Source organism: Aegilops tauschii, chromosome 4 (assembly GCF_002575655.3).
Source record: "Aegilops tauschii subsp. strangulata cultivar AL8/78 chromosome 4, Aet v6.0, whole genome shotgun sequence".
Classification (NCBI taxonomy): Eukaryota; Viridiplantae; Streptophyta; class Magnoliopsida; order Poales; family Poaceae; genus Aegilops; species Aegilops tauschii.
In genome coordinates, this window is record NC_053038.3 from 220,302,329 (window position 1) to 220,326,067 (window position 23,739).

At 50.1% G+C, this 23,739-nt stretch overlaps 1 protein-coding gene across 1 annotated transcript; it reads left to right on the forward strand.

The window, feature by feature from the left end:
• The first annotated feature begins 13,555 nt into the window (after window positions 1-13,555).
• LOC141021778 (uncharacterized) lies at window positions 13,556-14,465 on the forward strand. The gene is made up of 2 exons (XM_073497629.1): window positions 13,556-13,591; window positions 13,683-14,465. The coding sequence occupies exons 1-2, from the start codon at window positions 13,556-13,558 to the stop codon at window positions 14,463-14,465; spliced, it is 819 nt and encodes a 272-aa protein (XP_073353730.1).
• Window positions 14,466-23,739: the final 9,274 nt, after the last annotated feature.

Consider the following 23,739-nt stretch of genomic DNA (forward strand, 5'->3'; position numbering starts at 1 on the left):
TCGTATGGTGTCTAGCTTTTATTTCTTCTAATTTGTTGAAATGACTTCTGCTTAGTTTACACCTCATAGCTATGAATATGCAATGTTGTCCTTTTTTCTTACACATTCAATCATCCTATCATGCGGTCACCTTACATTAAAGTAGTGCTCGTCAGCATCCTACATCAATGAGTTCTGAAAAGCGAATTTTTATTCATTTTTCTTGTGGGTTTGACTTGACAAGGCAATAAAATTAAGAAAGAGGAAGGAAAAAAATTAAGACAGGGACTATGTCGGATTTGGGGCTCCACGGACCCAAGAAAGATTCGAACTCTGGGTTGCGTGCAAAGAACTCAATCTTCCTAGCCTACCAACTCGTTGCTCTCACAGCCTAGCTCGATGAACGGGAATTAAAGGAAAGAGACACGACAGTTTACCTAGGTTCGGGCCACCTTGCTGTGTAAGACCCTACTCCTGCTTTGTGGTGGATTGGCCTCACGGGGGGCTGAGGATGAACTAGCATAGAGGAAGAACAACCTCGGGATGTCTATTCTTATGTTGGTGCGAGCTGGTGAGGGATCGGATCCGATTCCCTTTCTATGGTGGTGGCTAACCTATATTTATAGTGGCCTTGGTCCTCTTCCCTCAAAATGAAGACGAGAAGGGATCCCACAACAACCAAATTTAAAGGGAGACAAATAGTACATCTTATCCTGATGAAAGGTGGTCTTTGCCTGCAAGGCTTCTGGACGTGATGTCGTGGTGGGCTCGGTGATGACGTCCATCCTGCCGTCCTGGTGATCTTGGTCTTGTAGCATGGGAATGGAAACCTTTGTTGATTCCTCGGGACTCCGCGCCTGCGCTTGGCTCCTTAGCACCAAAGTGGAAACCTGCTGTACTGCGCCCGCTGGCGCCCGCCTGGCCTTGGTCGTCATGGCTTGCGTCACCTTAAGCTCATGAGGTGAGCACCTGCATAGGAATCTCCGCTCCTTAGGAGCAGACCAAGGTAGGATGCTCCCTCTGAAGGTCTTGGCGTCACTCGCTCGCGAGGCTTGGCCCCCCACGAGGGTCTTGCTTTGTCGATGCTGAAGATGGATTGTACCAGGCCGTTGATAGAGCCACGCCATGAGCCGCAGGCAGACAAGTCTTGGTACCCCGGTTCCTAGAATGCCTATAGTATCCCCTGGGCCCAAGGCGCACTCGGACTTGGCTTCGAGGCGAAGCCAAAGGGCAAGCGCCAAGCGTCGCTGGCCCCAATCGCCTGCGGACCGGGTCGACGTGTGGCGCTTGATGGAACATGGGCGTCTCCACTTCCCCATGCTGCCTTGGCAACCGTTCGACTTGACCATAGCCTGATCCATGCAAAAAAGATCGTCATTACTGGGGATCGTGGAGGCCGGCGGTTGGCCTCCCCTGGTTATAAATGGGGGGGAGCCCCCTGCTCATCTCCGTATTCTCGCTACCTGCTCCTCCTTCTTCCTCCTTGTCGTGCCATCTTGCCGAAACACCCGTGGCGGCAGTGAGGAGGTTTTCCGCGGCGGAGCAGGGGAAGACCGCTCGGGTGGAACTCGGGCCACTCCCGTCGAAGGAGAGGCTCTGCTGCTCCCGCGACGCCGTTGCGGGGACCGAGGTGACGCGACCTTGGTATGAGCGGCCTCCACCGGGCTTCCCGATCCTTGTGTATGCCCGTGCGCAGAGCCCTGTGCATAGGGGCAATACCCAGCGCCGTGAGGGTCAGGGTCGCGGAGGAGGACATGCGGTGGCTGCACCGCCACCCGGCTCGTGAACCCATGCCGAAGGCACGGTGCGTGAGTTTGTGATGTGGGCGGCAATGCGTCATCGTCTCGGCGCCGCCGCTGAGGCGAGGGTTCTTCAAGGTCCCTTTCTTTTGCTTTTTATGCACGAAAACGTGACGATCCCCGTGGGGGTATGCAAAAACTGTAATGCTTTTGCCTTAATGCTATTATTCCCGCTTTGGTGTTGTGACCACGTATCTTGCCTTGGCACGGTGCTCCTTTTCGTTCTCGTGGTAGCTTAGTGCTCTACGCTGACAGGACTCAGGCCCCAGGAAGGCTTCAGCCATCGCTGGTCACTACAAAAGAGACACATCCGTACATTTTGGGCCGAACGAAATTTTTTTCTATCATACTTTTGACACTTCTATGACGATAATTGTGACAAAACCCGGTATCATCATAGATGTGGTGGGTTCCTACTTCTATGACAAAAAATCATGACAGAAAATGGGCTTTTCGTCCTGGGCAGGCCGGAGACGCAGCTGCATGACATTCTTTGGGCCGTCCATAACGGAAAAAACCATGGTAGAAGCGTGGGCGTGGAAAATATCCGGGAGGTCTCGGTTACGGTGGGTGGTCGGGGGCCGAGCGATGCACGTTTCTCTCGTACGTACGGGCGTGTGTGCGAGACGTTGGGCTCTAACTGAACCCGAGCGAGGCGTTGGGCTCTAACTGAACCCGAGCGATTACACTGCAGGCTACGCGTTACTAAACCCGAGAGATCGATCGATCCCTTGCTGTTAACTGAACCCGAGTGATTCCTTCGCTACTGCTGCTAACTGAAGCCGATCGAACACTGCTGCCTCCTTCCTTTGATGAACAGTGAGCGTTGTTGGGGGGGTTTGGATGAACAGTTCCCGGTGGGGGTTGGATGAACAGGACCCCGTGGTAGTAGAGGCCGTTGCCCCTGGATGAACAGCACCCGGTTGATCGAGCCGGTGGATGAATAGGACCCCGTGGTAGTAGAGGCCGTTGCCGCTGGATGAACAGTACCCCGATCGATCGAGCCGGTGGATGAACAGGACCCCGTGGAGGGCTGGTTGAACAGGACCCCGTGGAGGGCTGTTTGAACAGTTGTCGGTGGAGGGCTGGTTGAACAGTAGCCCGTGGAGGGCTGAATGAACAGTAGCCGGTGGAGGGGTGGTTGAACAGGACCCCGTGGAGAGGGCTGGTTGAACAGGAGCCCATGGATGAATAGTCACAGGTGGAGGCTGGAGGAGGTCGACGGTGGATGAAAAGTAGCCCGTGGAGGCTGGAGGAGGTCGACGGTGGAGATGAGCAGTATCCCGTGGATTCCCGTTTTGCGGTATGCCACACCCCTCCCGATGAACAGGACCCCCATTTCGACCGTAGCGCTCCAACACAAGTCGTTTCCTCCATTTTGCGGTACGCCACACCCCTCCCGATCAACAGGTCCCTGTTTCGACCATTTTGCGATACGCCAGACCCCTACCGATCAACAGGATCCTGTTTCGACCGTGGCCGGTCGAACACAAGGCCGTTTCCTCCGTTCTGCGGTACGCCAGGCCTCATTTCCATCGGCTGTTCCGTCCAAGCCGGTTGGCTCCCGATGAACACGATGTATTCCGACCTAGTCGGTTGCCTCCCGATGAACAGGATGCTGTTTCTCCGTTCCGACCTAGCCAGTTCGTTGCCCGATGAACAGGACGCCGTTGCTGCCGTCCATTGCCTCTCCATGTACACAAGCCCTAGCCGTCTCTCTCTCTCTCTCTCTCTCTCTCTCTCTCTATATATATATATATATATATATATATGCGCGAGTAGGCGTTCGAGGCCCCGCCCGTATGTACGTACGTGGCCATATTTACTTTGTTGCACCCTAGCCGCTATACGTACGTGTACATGCTACATGTGTGCCTCTACTACGACACGTGCGCGCCTCTACATCGACCAGTATGTACGTACATGTTCGCGACTATAATGACAACGCTACGTACGCGAAGATGTAGCTGGTGGGTCCCAACACTCAGGGGGCGAATCAATTTTTTTGCCCGTAATATGGACGCACTTCCTTACGTGCGAAGATATAGCTGGTGGGTCCTAGTAGTCAGGGGAAACATTTTTTTCGCGAAATACAGTGGCCAGTCGGGTGGGTTCCTGCTATCAGGTGGATGAATAATTATTTTGCGCGTAATAAGGAGGCACTTCCTTGCTGCGGCTGTGGACCCAGCTGTCAGCCTCTCCACGTACAGTACTCTTCCGATGGTAGTCGTTCGTTGACCACATTGACCACGCCCGCCGAGAGCACCAGGGCGGTGGACGACGCGGAACTGGGGAAGACGCGGCAGTGGATGCCCACACAGAGGGGAGTATGTGGGTTGACTGCTTCAGCTGTGCTGTGAGGCTGCCATCGCCGGAGAATAACAGGAGGTGTGGGTGAGTATAGAGGGATGGCATGGCCAGCGGTGGCAGCACAGCCGGACACGGGAGGCAGGAGCAGGCGGCACGGCCGACACTTGTTTGGGCGGCTGGAGCAAGAAGAACAGAGGTTGAAGAAGCACTATGGCCGTTGGATGGACATCGTACGGTCTCTGGAGCTAGAATCGTTCATATTGACTAAGTTGACAAAGCCCTCCGTCCGCGTCAACTTAGTAGGCCCACAAGTTAGCCTCCCACTATGGTGGGTCCCAGCTAGCAGGGGGAGTATTCATTTTTTTGTGCGTAATAAGGAGGCACTTCCTTGCGTGCGAAGATATAGCTGGTGGTTCCGAGCTATCAGCGGTAGTATTCATTCTTTTTGGCGTAATAAGGACGCACTTCCTTGCGTGCGAAGATGTAGCTGGTGGGTCCCAGCAGTCAGGGGGAGAAAACATTATTTTTCAGTGTAAAAAAGATGGAGTTGCATGCATGCGTCCATGGGCGTGGTGCATCCCCACTGTCAGGCTCTCATGTACAGTCATCTTCCGATGACTCTCGTTTGTTGACCATGTTGACCACACCATGCCGAGCGCACCAAGGCTGGTGGACGACGGCGAGGCCCCAGACTGGAACGACCCGGAGATGGGGAAGACGCAGCAGTGGAGACGTAGATGGAGAGGAGTGGGAAACTTGACTGGTTCGGGTGCGCGGCAGCACTGCCGCCCACGGGAGACATGAGCAAGAACAGATGTTGAAGAAGGAGCATGGCTGTTGGATTAACATCCAATTGTCCAGCTACTAATATCATTTCTCGATTAAGTTGACAAAGCCCTGCATACACGTCCTCTTAGTAGGCCCACAAGTCAGCCACCAAATCTGACGAGTCCCAGCTGTCAACGGGAGGAATAGTTTTTTCGCATAACAAAGAGGCACTTCCTTCCATGCGAAGATACAGCCGGTGGGTCCCAGCTGTCAGGGGGAGGAAACATTTTTTCAGCTTAATAAGGAGGAACTTTCCTTGCGTGTGACCATGGACCTCGTGAGTCCCAGCCATCAGGCTCTCCAGTCCTCTTCCGATGACTCTCGTTTGTTGACCTCGCCGCGCCGAGTGCAGCGAGGCAGTGGACGACGGCGAGGCCCCGGACGGGAACGACCTGGAGACGGGAAGACACGGCAGTGGAGTCGCAGATTGAGAGGAGTACAAGGGTTACAACTGGTTCTGGTGCGGCATGGGGCTGCAGTCGGTGGAGAATAACAAGAGGTGTGGAAGTGTGGAGGGATAGCCTGGCCGACAGTGGGGTAGCGCTTCGCAGCGATGCGTACTAAGCAGAGCCACTAGCCACCGGAGGCCGTACGAGGCGGTCCCGGCGACGCTGGACGAGAGATTGAAGGTGCATGCCGGCCATTGGATATAAATCCAATGGCTGTGGATGTCATAATCATTTGTTGACCAAGTTAACAACGCCCTGAGTAGGCTTCGACCTACTGTCCCACATGTCAGCCTGCAAAAATGTGGCATATATTTAACCCATGTTTTCTAGAATGTAAAGTCCATTTGCTGGGTTGGGTGATCAAATAATTTCGCGTCAATGCGGCCCATTTAATATTTTCTAAGAAATCCCAGCCCATTTGCACTTTCTTGAAATACACGAATTAGCTGGGCTCGTTCTATATATAATGTTAGGTTAGAAGGAGCAATTAATATCAAAAAATAAACTGCTGCGACACATTAGATATATATATATATAATTAACAAATCAGCGAGTTATTGCTCAAAATAAAAATGAGCGCGTTATTATTACATTGGTTCTTAAAATCTTCGAAAGCTTTTATACGCAATCACTAGGATTTTCCTACCTGTGAGTCAAAAACAACCCGGATTTTCCTTGCCAACTTCTGTTAAACATTTACTTTTATAAGTTAATAACACGTGGGATGTTTTTATAATGTATATATAAGTCTCTATAAAATATACAATAATAGTAATAATATAAATATATATAATGTGGTTAGAAGGGAAAACATAAATTTGACACAACATTATTATTCTTATATATAGATAAATAGAACAGAGATCCACGTTTTATTAAGAAAATACATTGGGATGTCGATCTTTAAGAAAAAGTAAAACCTACGCTGGGAGGCCCATAGGCCGGTATGGACCTCAAAAAATAAGTTGAAACCACGGTCTCCGTATGTCGTGGGCTACGCATACCTAGGCCTAGCTGATACTTGTTCGCCCTTTGGAAAAAATGATAGTACCAGCTAGATCCCCGAGCGAACTGGATTAAAGAGGGGGCCCGCGGCCCGACTGAAGAAGCACATCAAAAGCGATTTTTTGATGGCTCTCGATGGCTTTTTTTACTTGCCTCTCCACCATAAAACTTGTATTTTTAGCCTCCCAGTCCATGGTGGACCAGCAGCCCATTTGCTGGGCGGGCCAACCTACAGAAACCAGCACTTGATTTTTCATCAAGCCGCAAAAACAACGCAGCCCATTATGCTTGTTTTGAGGCCAAAAACATTATGGCAGGTGTTGAGCGGGGGAGGGGCAAAGACAGAGCAAAAATATTAAGAAGACCTGATGCGTCGTTGCTACCCTAACAAAGCAGGTGCAATTCTTCTCGGGAAGAAGGTGTGTCGTTGACACCCACGCGTCACAAATCCCACAGTAGACATGCTAACAATTTCACACACAAGTACAACAGAACAGGTAAACATTAGTATCAAACTTAGGTTCACAGGACGCATTCATATTCATAGCCAACATTCACAATCGGCAACTCAAACGATTCATCTATACACAAGTTTAGCATGTCTATGCATCCAAATGATTGATAGATCACACGACAATATTCATAGATAATTCACAAAAAGATTCAGATATACACATCTTCAGTATGTTTACGCAACCAAATGATTGAGATCCCAACCAATATCATCCATGGACGAACTTTAATTACCTAGGGTACAGACAGGTAAATGGTGTTTAGTCGGAGGTACTTCTTGCTAAAATTAATGCTTGTACGAGTATTTCTAGTACATAAGAGGCAACACAGACAATCTGAACTTTGCTTGTAGGTTTATCCTCAAATAGTGGCCTCGTGCCGAGGGAGGTTTGAGCAACTTGGCCACAACTTTCATCCAACTAGTTTACTGGCTCATCTTGGTCCTGTAGCTCGCCAAAATTCTACATTGCAGACAAGAAAGGAGGCGGTTCAGAAAATGAACCAACCAAATTTTTGTTGCAGTTCAACTGAAATGGAGCATCCCTGGCGTGCAGACTGATTAAGTGCCAGATGAATATACGCGTCAACCAACTTGTCAGGAATCTTTAGACTTCATGCCATACAATTCGCTACCATATGTGCCAATAACCAAAACACACAAGTTGGGACCAAAGACTCGATTGCGTTTTTCTGGGCTATGCGCCAAGCAATATTTTTGGCGTTCACTCTCCTAATACTTGGAGTTTGACAACTGGTTGACACCGATTGATACTCGAATGAATATAGGTACTTCTTCTTGTCAACATCGATGCTTGTCTAAGGGAACTTTGGAGTACATAGCAGCAGCATAAGTACTTGTCCATCTGATATTTTTGTGCAGTTCTACTGAAATCACCCAATGTAATGATTTCCCTGCGAGTTCAGGCTCCAAGTTACTTCTTTATGAAATCGGCAAACAGTAGCACAATACCAAATTACCAATACATATGACAAGCACAATAATAAGGATAATGTCACACCCTGCATTTTGTAACATGTTATTTGCATTAATAAAGCATGAAAATTTGACCAACAAAAACTTTTGCATTATTTGGCTTTTTATTTGAGTCTGTTTTCTCTCTGTGATTTTCAAGTGCTCTTTAAAGTCATAAAAACTCCACCTTATATACTTCAGCTCCTTGCCCCAAAATTCTTCCCAATGATCATGCCATGTGTATAGTACAATATAGTATTTTCTTACAAAAATAATTTGGCCAAATAGTATTCTCTAAATTTAGTTATCCAAAAACCCCTGAATTGAGATTTGCACTACAAGTACTTGATTTGGGGTATGAAAAATCTTTAAAAGAGTATATTTGACTCCTATTAGGTATAGCACTCCCATAAACCACAAAAATATAATATTAAAAGTTAATTTCCTATTTTATTTAAAGGTTTTTTCTTAGGCCCAGAAATGGTCTTTAATAGGTTAAAATTATTTTACTTTTTCTAAAGTATTTGAGAAAATTTAGGGAAACTCATAGGACATATATTGTCCATATATAAGAATTTCAACACATGGTCATGTTAAAAAAATTGGGAAAAACCCTCGAAAACAATTTCTCTCCATTTCAAGTATTTGACATATTTCTACAAGAAACATTTCAAATAAATCCAAGAAAATTCTAGCAAGTCACGTATGCATAATTTGATGATCTTGCAAAGTTTCATCTCAATAAAAATCATTTTGGATCACAAAAGTGCCCCAAAACCCTCTCTGTCCAGATCCAAGTTTGAACAACTCTACATTGCCAACTTATTCCAAATGACCCCAAACTTTGTGGAGATGCTCAAAACTCGAAATGATGACACTACCCCAAGTGGTGCATCAACGAGAATGGTTTTGCATGACTAGATCTTAGTAAATGCATTTCTGTGAATTTCTAGGGTTTACAAAAGTTGCATTGGCAACTTTACCCAAATGAACTCAAATTTGGTGGAACACCCTACTTCTATATGCCATTCCATCCTGTTAAGTCTCATGTCAAGTGTAATTCATTTTCTTGCCCAAACCAGCAACAAACAGCTTCTGCTAATTTTCCAAAAACATCACTTTGACCTCTTCCACTAATCTCCATGGGCTAAACTTTTTCCACAACCCCACCATGTCCTCCTCTATATCCAGTAACAATGGCTGCATCTCAGCTCAACGATTGAGGGGTGAAACCACCTCATTTACCCCTCTGGACAACCCCTTTCCCTCTCTCTCCACGCCACTCCTCTCCTACTGGCCATCCATGGCATCCAAGGCCCCTCCCCCTTTCTTTACTCCCTCCTAGACCTGCTAGACTTGCTTGGCCGCGCCCACACTGCATAGAAAATGGCCTGCCGGCCATTAGGGCGCTCTAGAGCATGCTACAGTGCACTCCCGCACTGTAGCCGCCCCCTGCCAACCGCCTCCGGCCACCTCGGGCTTACCCAGCTCGCCCGACGAGGTGCCTTGGCGTCCGCAACACGGCAGATGGTCGGCCCCCTCCTCCTTCTCCCTCCTCTCGCCCCAGCTCGCACGCGCGCTGGCCGCCCGAGCGCACCAGTGAGCACGCTCACACACGCGATGCCCTGGCCCCCCTGCTTTCCCTCTCTTCTCTCCCCTCGCCCTAGATCAACCCAGCGAGCACCCCCGACACCTCGCTCCGATCCCCCATGACCTGTAGCGTCGACAACGGCCTCGCCGGCATACTGAACCATGGTGGACCGTCGCCTGCCTATTTAAGGCCCTCCCCGAGCCCTCCTCTCCTCACCACTCGCTCTCTCTCTCCCCTAATCATCCCCTACACCACCCGCTCCTCTCCAGAAGCTCTCGAGCTCGAGATCGAGCTCGAGCTCCGCCGCGGCGGCTCACCGTCGTCCGCACGGTAGAAGCTCTCCCCGCTGCTCCTAAGCCCCAATCTGGAACCCCCGCACTCCACTGATCCTTTTCCCCCTGTTTCCCCTCTCTATAGCTGCCGGAAACGGCCGGAACCGCTGCCACCCGAAGCTCCTCCGCCGTGCCTCCTCGTCGCTGGCGAACCAGGCCACCCCGGCGACCGCAACCACCACCACCCGAACGGCTACATGACGCTGAGTCCAGCCGTGCCCTCGCCCGACCTCGCCGTGCCCTGCATCGTCGCCGGTGAGCTTGCCGGCCGTCTGGACTCGGGGTTAGGGATGACAGGCGGGCCCCGCCTGCCTGCCTCTCCTCTCCATCGCCCCTCTCTCTCTCGCTGACGCCTGGGACCCGCCCGTCAGGTGTAAACCAGGCACGCGCGCGTGCACCAGTGCGCTGGGCCGCCTCTCTGACTGGGCCTGCTACGTTGCGGCTGTTCTGGCCCAGCTGGCACAATGCCCCTTCTCCTTTTTCTTTTCTGTTAAATTTTCAAAAATTCCACAAGATTAAATAATAATCCAAATGCAATAATTCCAACTCCTAAATTCTTTTAATAACCCCGCCTATTTAATGGTGCAGTTTTCACTCTTATCAAACCAACTATTCTTCACTGTTCAAATTTAAATTTGAATTTGAGCATTTATGCCTATCTTTGAAAATTCCTAGCACAGTTTCCGTTACTCCAAATCCAAAACTAGGAATTTTTTCATTCTTAGAATACACTATAATATTTAACAAAACTTACTTGACATTTTTCTGAGCACTTTGATTTTTCTGTTTTGCTATTGCCTTATTTTTTCTCGTTATTATTTTTGCGACGATAGATTGTGTTGCTTGCGAAGGAGTTGGACCAGAAGACTTTGAAGACCCAGAAGACTTTGCTGAGCCAGGCAAGCAACCATTTGACCATGGCTATGAAACCCTTTTGTATGCATGTCATATACCACTTTATTACCGTTGCATTGGAACCATGATGATGGTGGTAACCACTTTTGTGGGTTGCCTCTGTTACTTCCACATTGATACTTGCATTGTGCATAACCCCACCTTACTATGAGGGTCATACGAGTGGGTGTAGTTAGGATGCTAAGTAGCTGCTACGCAAATGGGATGGGTATATGCATGGTGAAGGAAAGCAAGTTGTTTTCAAAGACTTTTCAAAATCCCCGTCGGGTGCCACTAATGCCCGAGGGAGATGGTGAGCTAGGTTACCACTTGATAAAGAAGTGGTGTACCGGAGCAAGTTGTGTGGGAGTGTTTTCTAAAACGGATTAGATTTAAGATTTGTCGACTGTCCGAACCTTACATACGCAACCACTCTACCCTTATATGGGAAAGGGCATTATTGATTACCTAGGTCGATACTAGGATGGTTCCCACATTACTAGTAACGGGGGTGACATGAGGTCACTCTCGGGACGGGGTCGTGCGAGGTAGGGCGGCCATGATTGTTTTTACAGGGCACCGGACACACCGTTGGTACCCCGTGCTTGTCGTATGTGATGTATTGGGAGTGAGGCTCCACAATTTGAAGATATGAAATGTTGGGCTAGGGGGTTACTACCAATCGAGTGGACTCTATGTTAGTGTCGTGTAGGGAAAGATAGTGATCGGGTCCTTACCCCGGGTACTTGAGGTACCGCGGGTCGCGGATGACACGGAAGTTCCCTGAATCTTGTGGCTAAAGTGTGCAGCCTCTGCAGAGTGTAAAACTATTCGAATAGCCATGTCCATGATCAAGGACAGTTGGGCGGTGCTGCTTAAACTATGTCCAGAGTTTTACAAACCGCGTGCGTGTGTGTTGATGAAACTATTTGGGTTAAGTTAGATGACTTGACACGATGATCAAGTTGGATTGGTGTCCAACTCTACTTATGTTGATATATGTAACTTGTTCATATGGATGTCTGTACTCTCATGATGCATACTTTATAGGTTGATAGATCATGTCATTGCACTCAAAACTAGCTTTCTGCAAACTACCTACTTACTGATATACCATTGCATTATTGTGCCTTGTTCCAATCATGGGTTGCTTGCGAGTACATTCAAAGTACTCATTGGCTTGCCACTGGTTATTTAATTGGCCAGGCATGGAAGAGCAGGAGTTCGAGGAAGAGTTCCTTGGTGACGAACGTGCGAACTAGGACGCTTTCCCAGTCAGAATGCCTGTAGGGTTAAGGCAGATGGCATGGGTTCTACTTATCTATGAAGATTTCTGCTGCTTAACTTTATTTGGTATTCATCCCTTGTGCCTTTATCTATGTAAGACTTGACCATACTGGTCATAATTTGTGTAAGACAATATGTATGGATGTAAGACTCTTGTTATTCAGCTTCTGTGTATAAGTGAGCATTGATCTCTGGGATCACTGTACACGTGCATTCGGTGATCACGACTTATGAGTTGGGGTCCCCACACAGCTGGTACCAGAGCCAGGTTGACCGTAGGAAGCTTAGTTAGCATGGGCGTTAGTTAGGACAAAACCTGTTTTGCAAAACCCTCTATACTCCTCTTCTTTCTAAAGCTTACCAAACCCAAGATATATTTCCCATATTGACCTCTCCTATTCAACCTTTGTAGATGGCTGCTGTACCCAAGACTTACTGACCACCGGATTCCCCGTTCTTCTCGAGGATAGCCTCAAGAAGTGCCAGTTTCACCGAGACCCCATTTTCACCTACCATGAGCATTGGATCAATGACACCGAGACAGAGTATCACGTGAAAGTGATCGTGAAGGCTAATGACTCTCCAACAAGTTGGTTATTCGAGGGACCCCAGATGGCCAAACTGGTTCTCGCCATCGAGACGGCAACCCTCAAGGCACTCACCCGCCTCCGAGACCTTCTTCCAGAGATGGCAGATGAGATAGCAACCCGCTTCTTGCCTTATCGGAAGGAGGGTAAGAATGAGAGCAGCGCACTGGCTCCACCATAAGAGGAAGGACTTCCACTCCGACTCCAGACCTACTTTAGCCTCTGTGTTGATAGCTTGGCACAACACTTGGCCTCGGAATCAATGGAGCTCCGAAAGGAACTTCGTGAGACCAAGGCACTTCTTCGCAAAGCACAAGGGAAGACGAATAGTATCAAGAAAGAAGGTGCTCCCCCTGGACAGCGCGCAATCACCTACCGAGGCGGAAGACCCATGAAGAATGGAGGACCCCCACAGCAACATCGCATGAGCGCAAGGGATTACCGCAAGCTCTTCGCACCACCAGCAAAGCAACGCCTTGTTGAGCTCCTCCACTCCCCCACTCCTTCGAGTGAAGAGGGAAGTCAGGATGCTGATGATGAGGAGGAAGACCCTGAAGAGCCAGACTACACGACCGAGCATTCCACCACTTAGGCATCATCCGAACCCGGATATGCCAGTTCATAACCCGTACAGTAGGATAGGTCATGTATCCCCTATGCGAAGTCGAGTCCTTGTAATGGTTCATATGAAACCATGTAGTGTTGTGTTTGATTTTGATGTGTTTGATGGACGTCGTACTTTCCTTCGGAAACTTGTAAATGACTACATCACCCATTTGGATTTGAATGAATGTGTTTTGCCCCCTTTTGAGCCCCTGCATAACATCAACTTGTGTCATACCGACCCCCTTACTAGGCATCCCATCTATATTGCCTTCCCTCATCTTCCCCAATTATGAGGCCTTGACCGCTCCAACAGGATGCCTATTGTAACCCGTACTGGTGCCTCTACCCAGCAGCAAGAAGCCGGAAGATCCACCCAAGGAGAAGCCAGCCAGGGCCAAACCCATGGACAAGATCCACCACCTCCAAACATGGATATGGGTCAGCTTCTCCAAGCCTTCCGAAAGGAACGCCAAGCCAACACTGCAGCCTCCAGATGATTGCTCAAGCTGTCACCAACAACCGCTAGCAGGCGGGGAACGGCAATGGACGTTCCACGTTGGTGGAGTTCAAGAAGCATGCACCACCCACCTTCATCGAGACTGCTGAACCCCTGGATGCAGATGACTGGGTCCGCACCATTGAGGATCTGTTGGAACTAGTCGGCTGCACTGAGGACCCTGAGAAGGTGGCATATGCTGCTCACTGCCTCGGGGGAACTGCTAGAGCATGGTGGGATGGATTCAAGGTCATGCATGCTGGGCAAAACATCACTTGGAATGACTTCAATGCAGAATTCCGCAAGGCCCATATTCCTTCCGGAATCATGGCCATCAAGAAGCGTGAGTTCCGAGCCCTGAAGCAAGGAAGTGGCACCGTCAAGGAGTACATGCAGAAGTTCAGTGTTCTGTCAAGGTATGCTCTCGAGGATGTCAGCACTGATGCTGCCAAAAGAGAGCGCTTCATGGAAGGCCTTAACCAGACTCTGCAGTACGCGCTTGTTGTGTGTGAATGCTCAACCTTTCCTGACCTGGTGAACAACGCACTCATGCTTGAGGACAACTGTTGTGCTTTAGATGCTACCCGTAAGCGCAAGATGATCAACAAGGGTAGCTCCAGCAACCAGAAGCCTTGCTCGTGGCAGCCAGCCCTGGTCAGGCCAACCTATCAGCAGCCAAGAGCCCCTGCACCCCGCACCAACTATCAGCCTCAGCAGTATGGCAACCCCAGGCCAGCTTTCAACAACCCCAATAACAATGCCGGCAGGAGCAACAACTCCAATCAAGTCACTTGCTTTGGATGTGGTCAGCCATGACACTATTCCAAGAATTGCCCCAACGAGAAGCCAGATGCACCGCGCCCCAATGGGCAGAACCAAGGCCAAGGCCATGGGATGCCACCAGGGAACCAAGCTCCCCACAACCTGCCCAACAATGGCAAGGGGCGTGTGAATCACATCACTGCAGAAGAAGCTCAGGAAGAGCCGGACATCGTGCTGGTTACATTCCTTGTTAACTCAGCACCTGCAACTGTCTTGTTTGATTCTGGAGCCACGCATTCATTTGTCACCCAAGATTTTGAATTAAAAAGTGGCATGACCCCTACACCCCTGAATAACCCTATGGTGGTACAAACCCCCGGAGCAGAGATGAGAGCCAAGGTAGGCTGTTAGGGAGTCGAAATCGTCATTAACGGGGTAGACTTCCTAGCAGACCTTATCGTCTTAAGATCACAAGGCTTGGATGTGATCTTAGGAATGAATTGGATCATGAAGCACCAAGGCTTGTTAGATTGTGTCAACCGGACAGTCACTGTGACCAATGACCAAGGAGTCAAGGTTAAATTTACCCCCAACTCCTCTTCTGCCCAAGTCACCCAAATAAATAGTCTGACTGAAGTTGGGTTGGAGCAAGTGCCTGTAGTATGCGAATACCCCGATGTCTTTCCTGATGAGCTACCGGGAATGCCTCCTGACCGAGACATTGAGTTCATCATCGAGCTCATGCCCGGAGCAGGACCCATCTATAAGAAGGCTTATAGAATGGGATCAGAAGAGTTAGCAGAGTTGAAGAAGCAACTGGAAGAGCAGTTGACGAAGGGATTTATCCGCCCTAGTGCCTCCCCTTGGGGAACACATGTTCTGTTTGTAGCAAATAAGGACGGTACCACCCGCTTGTGCATTGACTATCGCTCCCTCAATGAAGTTACAATCAAGAATAAGTATCTACTTCCCAAGATTGAAGATCTGTTTGATCAACTCAATGGGGCCAAGGTGTTCTCCAAGATCGATCTCAGGTCTGGGTACTATCAGCTGAAGATCAGACCCCAAGATATTCCAAAGACGGCATTTGTAACCCGATATGACCTATATGAGTACACGGTCATGTCGTTTGGTTTAACCAATGCCCCTGCCTACTTCATGTACCTCATGAAAAAAGTTTTCATGGAGTACCTGGAGAAGTTTGTTGTCGTCTTCATCGATGACATACTCATCTTTTCCAAGTCTGAAGAAGAGCACGAGCAACACCTGAGGATGGTCCTAGACAAGCTTCGAGAGCACCAACTGTACGCCAACTTTAGCAAGTGCAAATTTTGGCTACATGAAGTCAGATTTTTGGGTCATAAGTTGACTGCCGAAGGGTTGTCAGTGGGTCCCACCAAGACGCAAGCCGTGACTGAATGGCAAACCCCGAGCAATGTGAAGGAAGTCAGAAGCTTCCTCCGACTCACGGGATATTACCGCAAGTTCGTTGAAGGATTCTCAAGCATTGCCTGATGAGGGAGTCCTGGATTAGGGGGTCCTCGGACAGCCGGACTATATACTTTGGCCGGACTGTTGGACTATGAAGGAAGACTTCGTCCCGTGTCCGGGTGGGACTCTCCTTTGTGTGGAATGCAAGCTTGGCAATTCAGATATGTAGATCTCCTCCCTTGTAACCGACTCTGTGTAACCCTAGCCCCCTCCGGTGTCTATATAAACCTGAGGGTTTAGTCCGTAGGACAAGAACAATCATAATCATAGGCTAGCTTCTAGGGTTTAGCCTCTACGATCTCATGGTAGATCAACTCTTGTAATACTCATATCATCAAGATCAATCAAGTAGGAAGTAGGGTATTACCTCCATCGAGAGGGCCCGAACCTGGGTAAACATTGTGTCCCCCGCCTCCTGTTACCATCAGCCTTAGACGCACAGTTCGGGACCCCCTACCCGAGATCCGCCGGTTTTGACACCGACATTTGTGCTTTCACTGAGAGTTCCACTGTGCCATCACGATAAAGGCTTGATGGCTCCTTCGATCATCGACAACGATGCGATCCAGGGTGAGGTTTTTCTCCCCGGACAGATCTTCGTATTTGGCGGCTTCGTACTGCGGGCCAACTCGCTTGGCCATCTGGAGCAGATCGAGAGCTACACCCCTGGCCGTCAGGTGAGGTTTGGAAGCTTGAACTATACTGCCGACATCTGCGGAGACTTGATCTTCGACGGATTTGAACCCATGTCAGGTGTGCCGCACAGTCATGACGAGCATGACTTAGCTCTGCCGTCGGACGGTGTTCGGGAGATCACACCTGTGGCTACTCCGGCCCTCAATCCGGAGCAGATCGCGCCGTCCGAGGACGGGCGGATGGACCCCGCCACGGAGGCCGCACACTCTGCGGCGATAGGGCCGAATACTGACTTCACTTCCTATGAGACCTGTGTTGCCGGACCCTTGGATTCGTCCCCGGCCACAGGCTCCGAACCGCCTGCGTCCATGCCCATCGAATCTGATTGGGCACTGATCATGGAGTTTACCTCCGCGGATATCTTTCAGCACTCGCCCATGGGCGACGTGCTAGATTCATTGAGGTCTCTCTCCTTGTCAGGAGACCCTTGGCCGAACTATGTCTGGCTTGAGTGGGAAGAGGACGACAAAGAAATTCATTCCCCACCCACCACCCACTTAATAGCCACTGTCGACGACTTAACCGACATGCTTGACTTCGACTCCGAGGACATCGACGGTATGGACGACGATGCAGGAGAGAAACAGGAACCACCGCCCACAGGGCGCTGGACAGCCACTTCATCACACGATATATACATGGTGGATACACCCAAAGAAAACAACGACGAGGAACGGGAGGATGCAGCGAAGGATAGTCCCCTCAAGAAGCAGCCAAAGCAATGACGTAGGCGCCGCTCCAAATCCCGCCTCAGCAAAAACAACGATGACAGCGCAAGAAAGAATAATACCCTGGTCGACCGCAAAGGAAACGATGACCACATGGACCTAGCGATGCAGCAGGATGAGCCAGCGGACGGCGAACATAGTACAGAACTGTTGTCCGATCATGGCGACAACGAGGGTAAAGCTCATCAACCTGTCTCCGGAGAGGAGAACAGTCCGGACGACAATGCACACATCATCCCGGAAAGGCACTTGGAACAAGAGAACCTCCATAGAAGGCTTATCTTCACCGCGAGGAGCCTGAAGAAGCAGAAGCAAAGGCTTAAGGCCGCGCATAATACGCTCAACAGCAGATGGAATAAAGTGCTTGACACTGAAGAAAAATACGGCGGCAGTCGCCACACAAAGAGCTATCCAAAGCGCAAGCTGCTGCCTGAATTTGACAACGAGGCTTTAGAGCCCATTCAGCCGAAAAATAAAACGGGCGATCAGCCGGATCGACCACCCCGTGGCCGCGACAGGGCGGCTAACGATGTGACACACAAGTCAGCACACGATTTACGTGAGGACCTGCACAAAAAAACCAGTTTGGCTAGGTCCATCTACGGATCTAGGAAGCACGCTCCGACACAGAATCATGGCGGCCCAAACAACTATACTGACCGAATAGCAGCTCGGAATCAAAACCAAACGCTCCAACCGTCCGAAGAATGCCATGACACATCCAAATACAGGGGCGCCGCGCACCCCCTATGCTTCACCAATGAGGTGCTGGACCACGAATTTCCAGAGGGATTTAAACCCATAAACATAGAGGCATACGACGGAACGACAGACCCTTGGGTCTGGATTGAGGACTTTATCCTTCACATCCACATGGCTCGCGGAGATGATCTCCACGCCATCAAATACCTGCCCCTCAAGTTGAGAGGACCAGCTCGGCACTGGCTGAAAAGCCTCCCCGAAAACTCAATTGGAAGCTGGGAAGAGCTTGAGGACGCTTTTAGGGCCAATTTTCAAGGGACCTATGTCCGACCTCCGGACGCTGACAATTTAAGTCACATAATTCCACAGCCCGGAGAGTCAGCCCGAAAGCTTTGGACAGATTTCTCACGAAGAAGAACCAAATCGTCGACTGCTCGGATGCCGAAGCCTTACCGGCTTTCAAACACAGTGTCCAGGACGAATGGCTCGCCAGACACCTCGGCCAAGAAAAACCAAGGACAATGGCAGCCCTAACAAGCCTTATTTCCCGCTTTTGCGCGGGCGAAGACAGCTGGCTGGCCCATAGCGGCACCAGCAACCCAGGTACATTCGAAGTCAGGGATGGCAACGGGAAACCGCGACGCAATAAAAGCAAGCGTCGAAACAACGAAGACAGCCCAGACAACACGGCGGTAAACGCTGGATTCAGGGGCTCTCGACCCGGTCAATGGAAAAAGCCATTTAAAGGCAGCAGAGATGGACCGTCCAGCCTAAACAAGATTCTAGACAGATTATGTCAGATTCACGGCACCTCCGACAAACCCGCAAATCACACCAACAGAGAATGTTGGGTCTTCAAGCAGGCCGACAAGCTAAACGCCGAACACAAGGGGAGGGAGACACCAAGCGAAGACGAGGATGAGCCTCGCCAGCCGAACACTGGGGGACAGAAAAAATTCCCACCAGAGGTCAAAACAGTGAACATGATTTACGCAACTCACATACCGAAGAGGAGGCGCCAGCGCACACCCCGAGGCGTATACGGCTTGGAGCACGTCACCCCCAAGTTCAACCCTTGGTCGGCCCGCCCGATCACTTTTGATCGCAGGGATCACCCGACTAGTATCCGGCATGGAGGATCGGCTGCCTTGGTGCTAGACCCAATAATTGACGGATACCACCTCACCCGAGTCCTTATGGATGGCGGCAGTAGTCTTAATCTGATATATCAGGACACCGTCCGCAAAATGGGGATAGACCCAACAAGAATAAACCAAAGCAATACTACCTTTAAAGGAGTAATACCAGGCCCAGAGGCCCACTGCACGGGCTCTATAGTACTAGAGGTTGTATTCGGTTCTCCCGACAACTTCCGAAGCGAAGAATTAACCTTCGACATCGCTCCATTCCGAAGCGGCTATCACGCACTACTCAGAAGAACGGCCTTCGCTCGTTTTAATGCAGTACTGCATTACGCTTATCTTAAGCTTAAGATGCCCGGTCCACGTGGCATCATCATAGTTAGCGGAAACACAGAGCGTTCCTTACGTGCGGAGGAATATGTGGCGGCTCTAGCAGTCGAACACTGAACGGCCTCTCCAACCAGAATAAATGATCGGTCGTCAAGACCACGGACATGGTTAGACGAGTCCGGTGCACCACTAGCTGTAACAGCTCAGATAAACCTGAGATTGGTTCGATGGATATACCCCCATAGGTGGTGCTAGGGGCTTCCCGCATATAAAAAGGGCTACAGTTCGGCTTGACCCTATTTAGATTGCATTTTAATGGTTCATTAAGAATAACCAATTTTTCGCACGAAGACTTTCACCTGGGTTTTCTCTCTTTTAGAGATTATCATCGTACTACACCCTTCCAGGATACGGCACAATGGAGACACAGGCGCAGACGTGCAGCAGGGCCCCGCTCAAAGGTTCTTTTTAGATTAAGACCGTGTGTAAACCTTTTTTACTGTCTCTTGTTGCTTCACACCCTTCGGATACTCAACACAGCTGAGAGGGATGCTGGCGTTATTGGCATTTCGTCACGTCAGACTAATGCACGTACCTGGAAAATCAGGGCTTATTATCGAGGGCGTTACTCAACCCAGTATATGTTGTAAAGTCTGAATACCTTAGGGAGTGTTCGGCGTCGCGAGTTTGGACTTATATGCATCAGCTCCGAATCATGTCTTGTGTCAATAGTTGGGTTTGCCCGGCTCCCGTGTTTTGCTACCTTACGTTCCACTCTATCGGCTAAGGTGGCACCGGGAGAACTACTGCGATTGTGCCCTGGTTCATCTGGATGAGCACCTCAGTAGAGAAAGCCGAAAACTGACTATCATGATAAGCGCGAGACTGGTCAACCACTCGATGACTCAGCGGAATCTTCGCGATTCCTCCGCATTAACAAAGGACCGGTTTCCCGGTCATGTATGTACGCGCACCGTATTCGGCTGAGCGCGGAAGTACGAGGGGCTATATAGTAGCCCCACCATCAAACTCCTATGGCTAAGTGAAAGGGTTAAAGATATATAGTCTGATTGCCTTGTTCGCCGCGCTATCACCTCCTTAATGGACCAAGACGTTGGATCAAGTGTGACTACGCGCTTTTCTGAACAACCCCGCATTATATGCGTGGGGGCTGAAGCCGACGACTACAAACTTTCAGGTTATATACATACATAAACGGCCGCACGGGAGGCATCATAATACTTTCAGGCCAAAGTATAAACATAGCCTTTATAATCCAAATAGCATTGTTTTTACAATTGGGATACATGTCACTCGAACATGACACTCTTCGAGCACTGAGCCTCTATTAAACGAGTGCCTTCTAGGACTTCTTCAAAATAGTGCTCCGCCGAGACCTGGCCTACGGCCGGACCCCGGGTTGCAATAGCGGTGGCCTCCAGCTCTGCCCAGTATGTCTTAACACGGGCAAGAGCCATCCGCGCACCCTCTATGCACACCGATCTCTTTACAGCATCGATATGCGGCACAACACCAAGGAATCGTTGCACTAAACCAAAATAACTATTCGGCCTTGGTCCCTTCGGCCAAAGATGATCCACGATAGACCTCATGGCAAGTTCGGACAACCTATGGAGCTCGGCCCACTCGGCCATTTGTTCATTTAACAGCAACGGACGCGTTGGAGCACTGAACTGCGACCAGAACAACCTTTCCACTTCATGATCTTTCTGATCTTTGAAAAACTCAGTCGCATCAGCAGCACTCATTGCCAAGTCCAAGTACGCGTCTGCAGCACTCCATAATTGATCCAGAGGGGCATACTTCGGATCTCTGAACTTCGTCCGCAACAAAAAGGGCTTCCCAGCCGTGATATCTCCGGCTTGAAGGAGCTCCTCCTTCGCCGCTCTGATTTTAGAGCGGGTTTCCTTGGCTGCTTCCATGGCTTTCTTCAGGTCAGCCGCTTTCGCTTGGCTTTCCTTTTCAAGAAGGTCATATCGGCCGGCGGCATCTTTCAGCTCAACAGCCATCTTGGCTATTTTATCTTCGCTCTGGCGATGAGCAGCCTGTTCGGCCCTTAACTCTTCGGCCGCCTTTAAGGCGGCCGCATCGCTTCTCCTGGCTTGTTCCTTGGCTCGGGCAAGTTCCGCCCGAAGGGTCTCCACGGCAGCAGCTCCATCTGCAGTCACAGCATATTACAGATACTAGCATCATGCTCCTCTTAATATTTGTTGACCACCCGAAAATACATACCCTGTGCCTCGTCAAGCCGCTTGTTCACAAGCGCGATGTCGGCATCTGCCGCTTCAAGCTGCCGCCTCAGTTCGGCAAACTCGGCAGTCCGGCCAGCCACCGGACCCTCAGCCTCCTGCACATGAAAGCAGCGCGATCATTACCTGGGACTATGATCCTCTATTTGCCGCCTCTGGACAACAACCAGAGTCTCAGGGGCTACTATCTGTATAGAGCACACCTAGCATGTGCGGTACCGTCAAAAAAAAATATTACTTTGCGTACCTCAAAGCATCTTAGCAGGCTCGTAAAAGCCTCATGCAACCCACTTTTGGCGGATGAAATCCTCTCAACCACCGTACCCATTAAAGTACGATGCTCCTCTGAAATAGCCGCTTGCTCCAAAAGGCCCATCAGTATGTCCGGTTGTGCACCGGACAATCCCAGACTTTTTCTGTTGCTCTCCTTAGGAGCCGAATACTCTAAACTTCGGGTGGCCGAAGGGTTACCTTGTGGCCTTGGCGGATCAGGAGAAATCCTCTGTGCTGACACCTCAGGGTCGTCCGCCCCAGGAGGCGGGGAGACAGTGGGAGGCGTTTCGCTCTCCATCATCTCCGGAAGAAGATCCCCCGAAGATGAAGTCTGTCGAGAAGGTCTACGATCCGGACTGCAAGACATACGTCTCGGTTATTTTCCTCGGAGATAAAGCAGGATATATTTACCAAAAGTACTCTTGTTCACTTACAGCTCGGTGGAGGGCTGACCCCCTTGCGGGCACTGTGTGGTAAGGATGCCCTCCGGGGTAGGGCCCCCTGGCGAAGGTTTCTTCCCTCGTTTGGAAACCCTCGTTTCCAAGTCTTCAGAGGCGGTCCTTTTCCTTCCTTGGGGAGAGGGGATTCTAGATTCTTCTCCCCGATTATCCTCCTTCGAGAAGACGTTAATTCCCCCTTTTTGGATGAGTAATGCATGAGGCCCGCTTTCGGCTTCTTTATTCCTCCCTTTATCTTCCCCTGATGGCACTTGATAAGGTGGGTGCTGAAGCATCCTGGCTAGTACAGGATCCGGTGAGCCTTCGGGAAGGGGGGCCGAACACCTGATCATCTTCGCCTTTCTTATCCAGTCCTGGCCAAGAGCGATTTTTTCAGAATGATGTTCTGACAAATAAAAAGATAGCATGTTCGGCCGCAGAATTACTTACGTGGGTATCTGGATGGTTGCAGTTGAGACCCGCATCCTCGGTGGCGTCCGGACACTTTATTCGTGATCCGAAGAACAATCCATACATCTCTTCGAGCGTCACACCGAAGAATTGCTGAATAGTTCACGGTCCTTCTGGGTTGAACTCCCACATGCGGAGAGATTGACGTTGGCATGGCAGGACCCGACGAACTAGCATAACTTGCATTACCTTGATGAGACTGACATCTCTCTTGAGGAGATCTAGGATGCGACTTTGCAATGTCGGCACGTCATTAACTGGCCCCCGGTCCAGCCCCTTGTTGACCCATGACGCTAGTTGTGGCGGGGGGGGGGGAGCAGAAGGCGGGGGCAGCTGCCCACTTCGTACTTCGGGAGCTGTGATGTAAAACCACTCCCGCTGCCATAAGTTGGACACCTCCAGGAAGGAACCCTTTGGCCATGGAGCATTGGCGCCTTTGCTTATTATGGCACCTCTGCATTCTACGTGTCACCCATCGATCATCTTCGGCTTCACATTGAAGGTCTTGAGCCATAAGCCGAAGTGTGGGGTGATACGGAGGAAGGCCTCACACACGACGATAAACGACGAGATGTGAAGGATGGAATCTGGAGCTAGATCGTGGAAATTGAGCCCATAATAGAACATAAGCCCTCTAACAAAGGGATCAAGACTAAAGCCTAGCCCTCGGAGGAACTGGGAAAAAAATATGACACTCTCGTTGGGTTCAGGAGTGGGGATGACCTGCCCTTGAGCAGGCAGCCTGTGCGAGATTTCGGCGGTCAGATACCTGGCTTCTCTTAGATTCT

Coding starts and splice junctions, on each gene's coding strand:
- LOC141021778 (XM_073497629.1), top strand. CDS start 13,556: ATGGACAAGATCCACCACCTCCAAACATGGATATGG. Junction 13,592..13,682: donor ACCTCCAAACATGGATATGG/GTCAGCTTCTCC, acceptor AACCGCTAGCAG/GCGGGGAACGGCAATGGACG.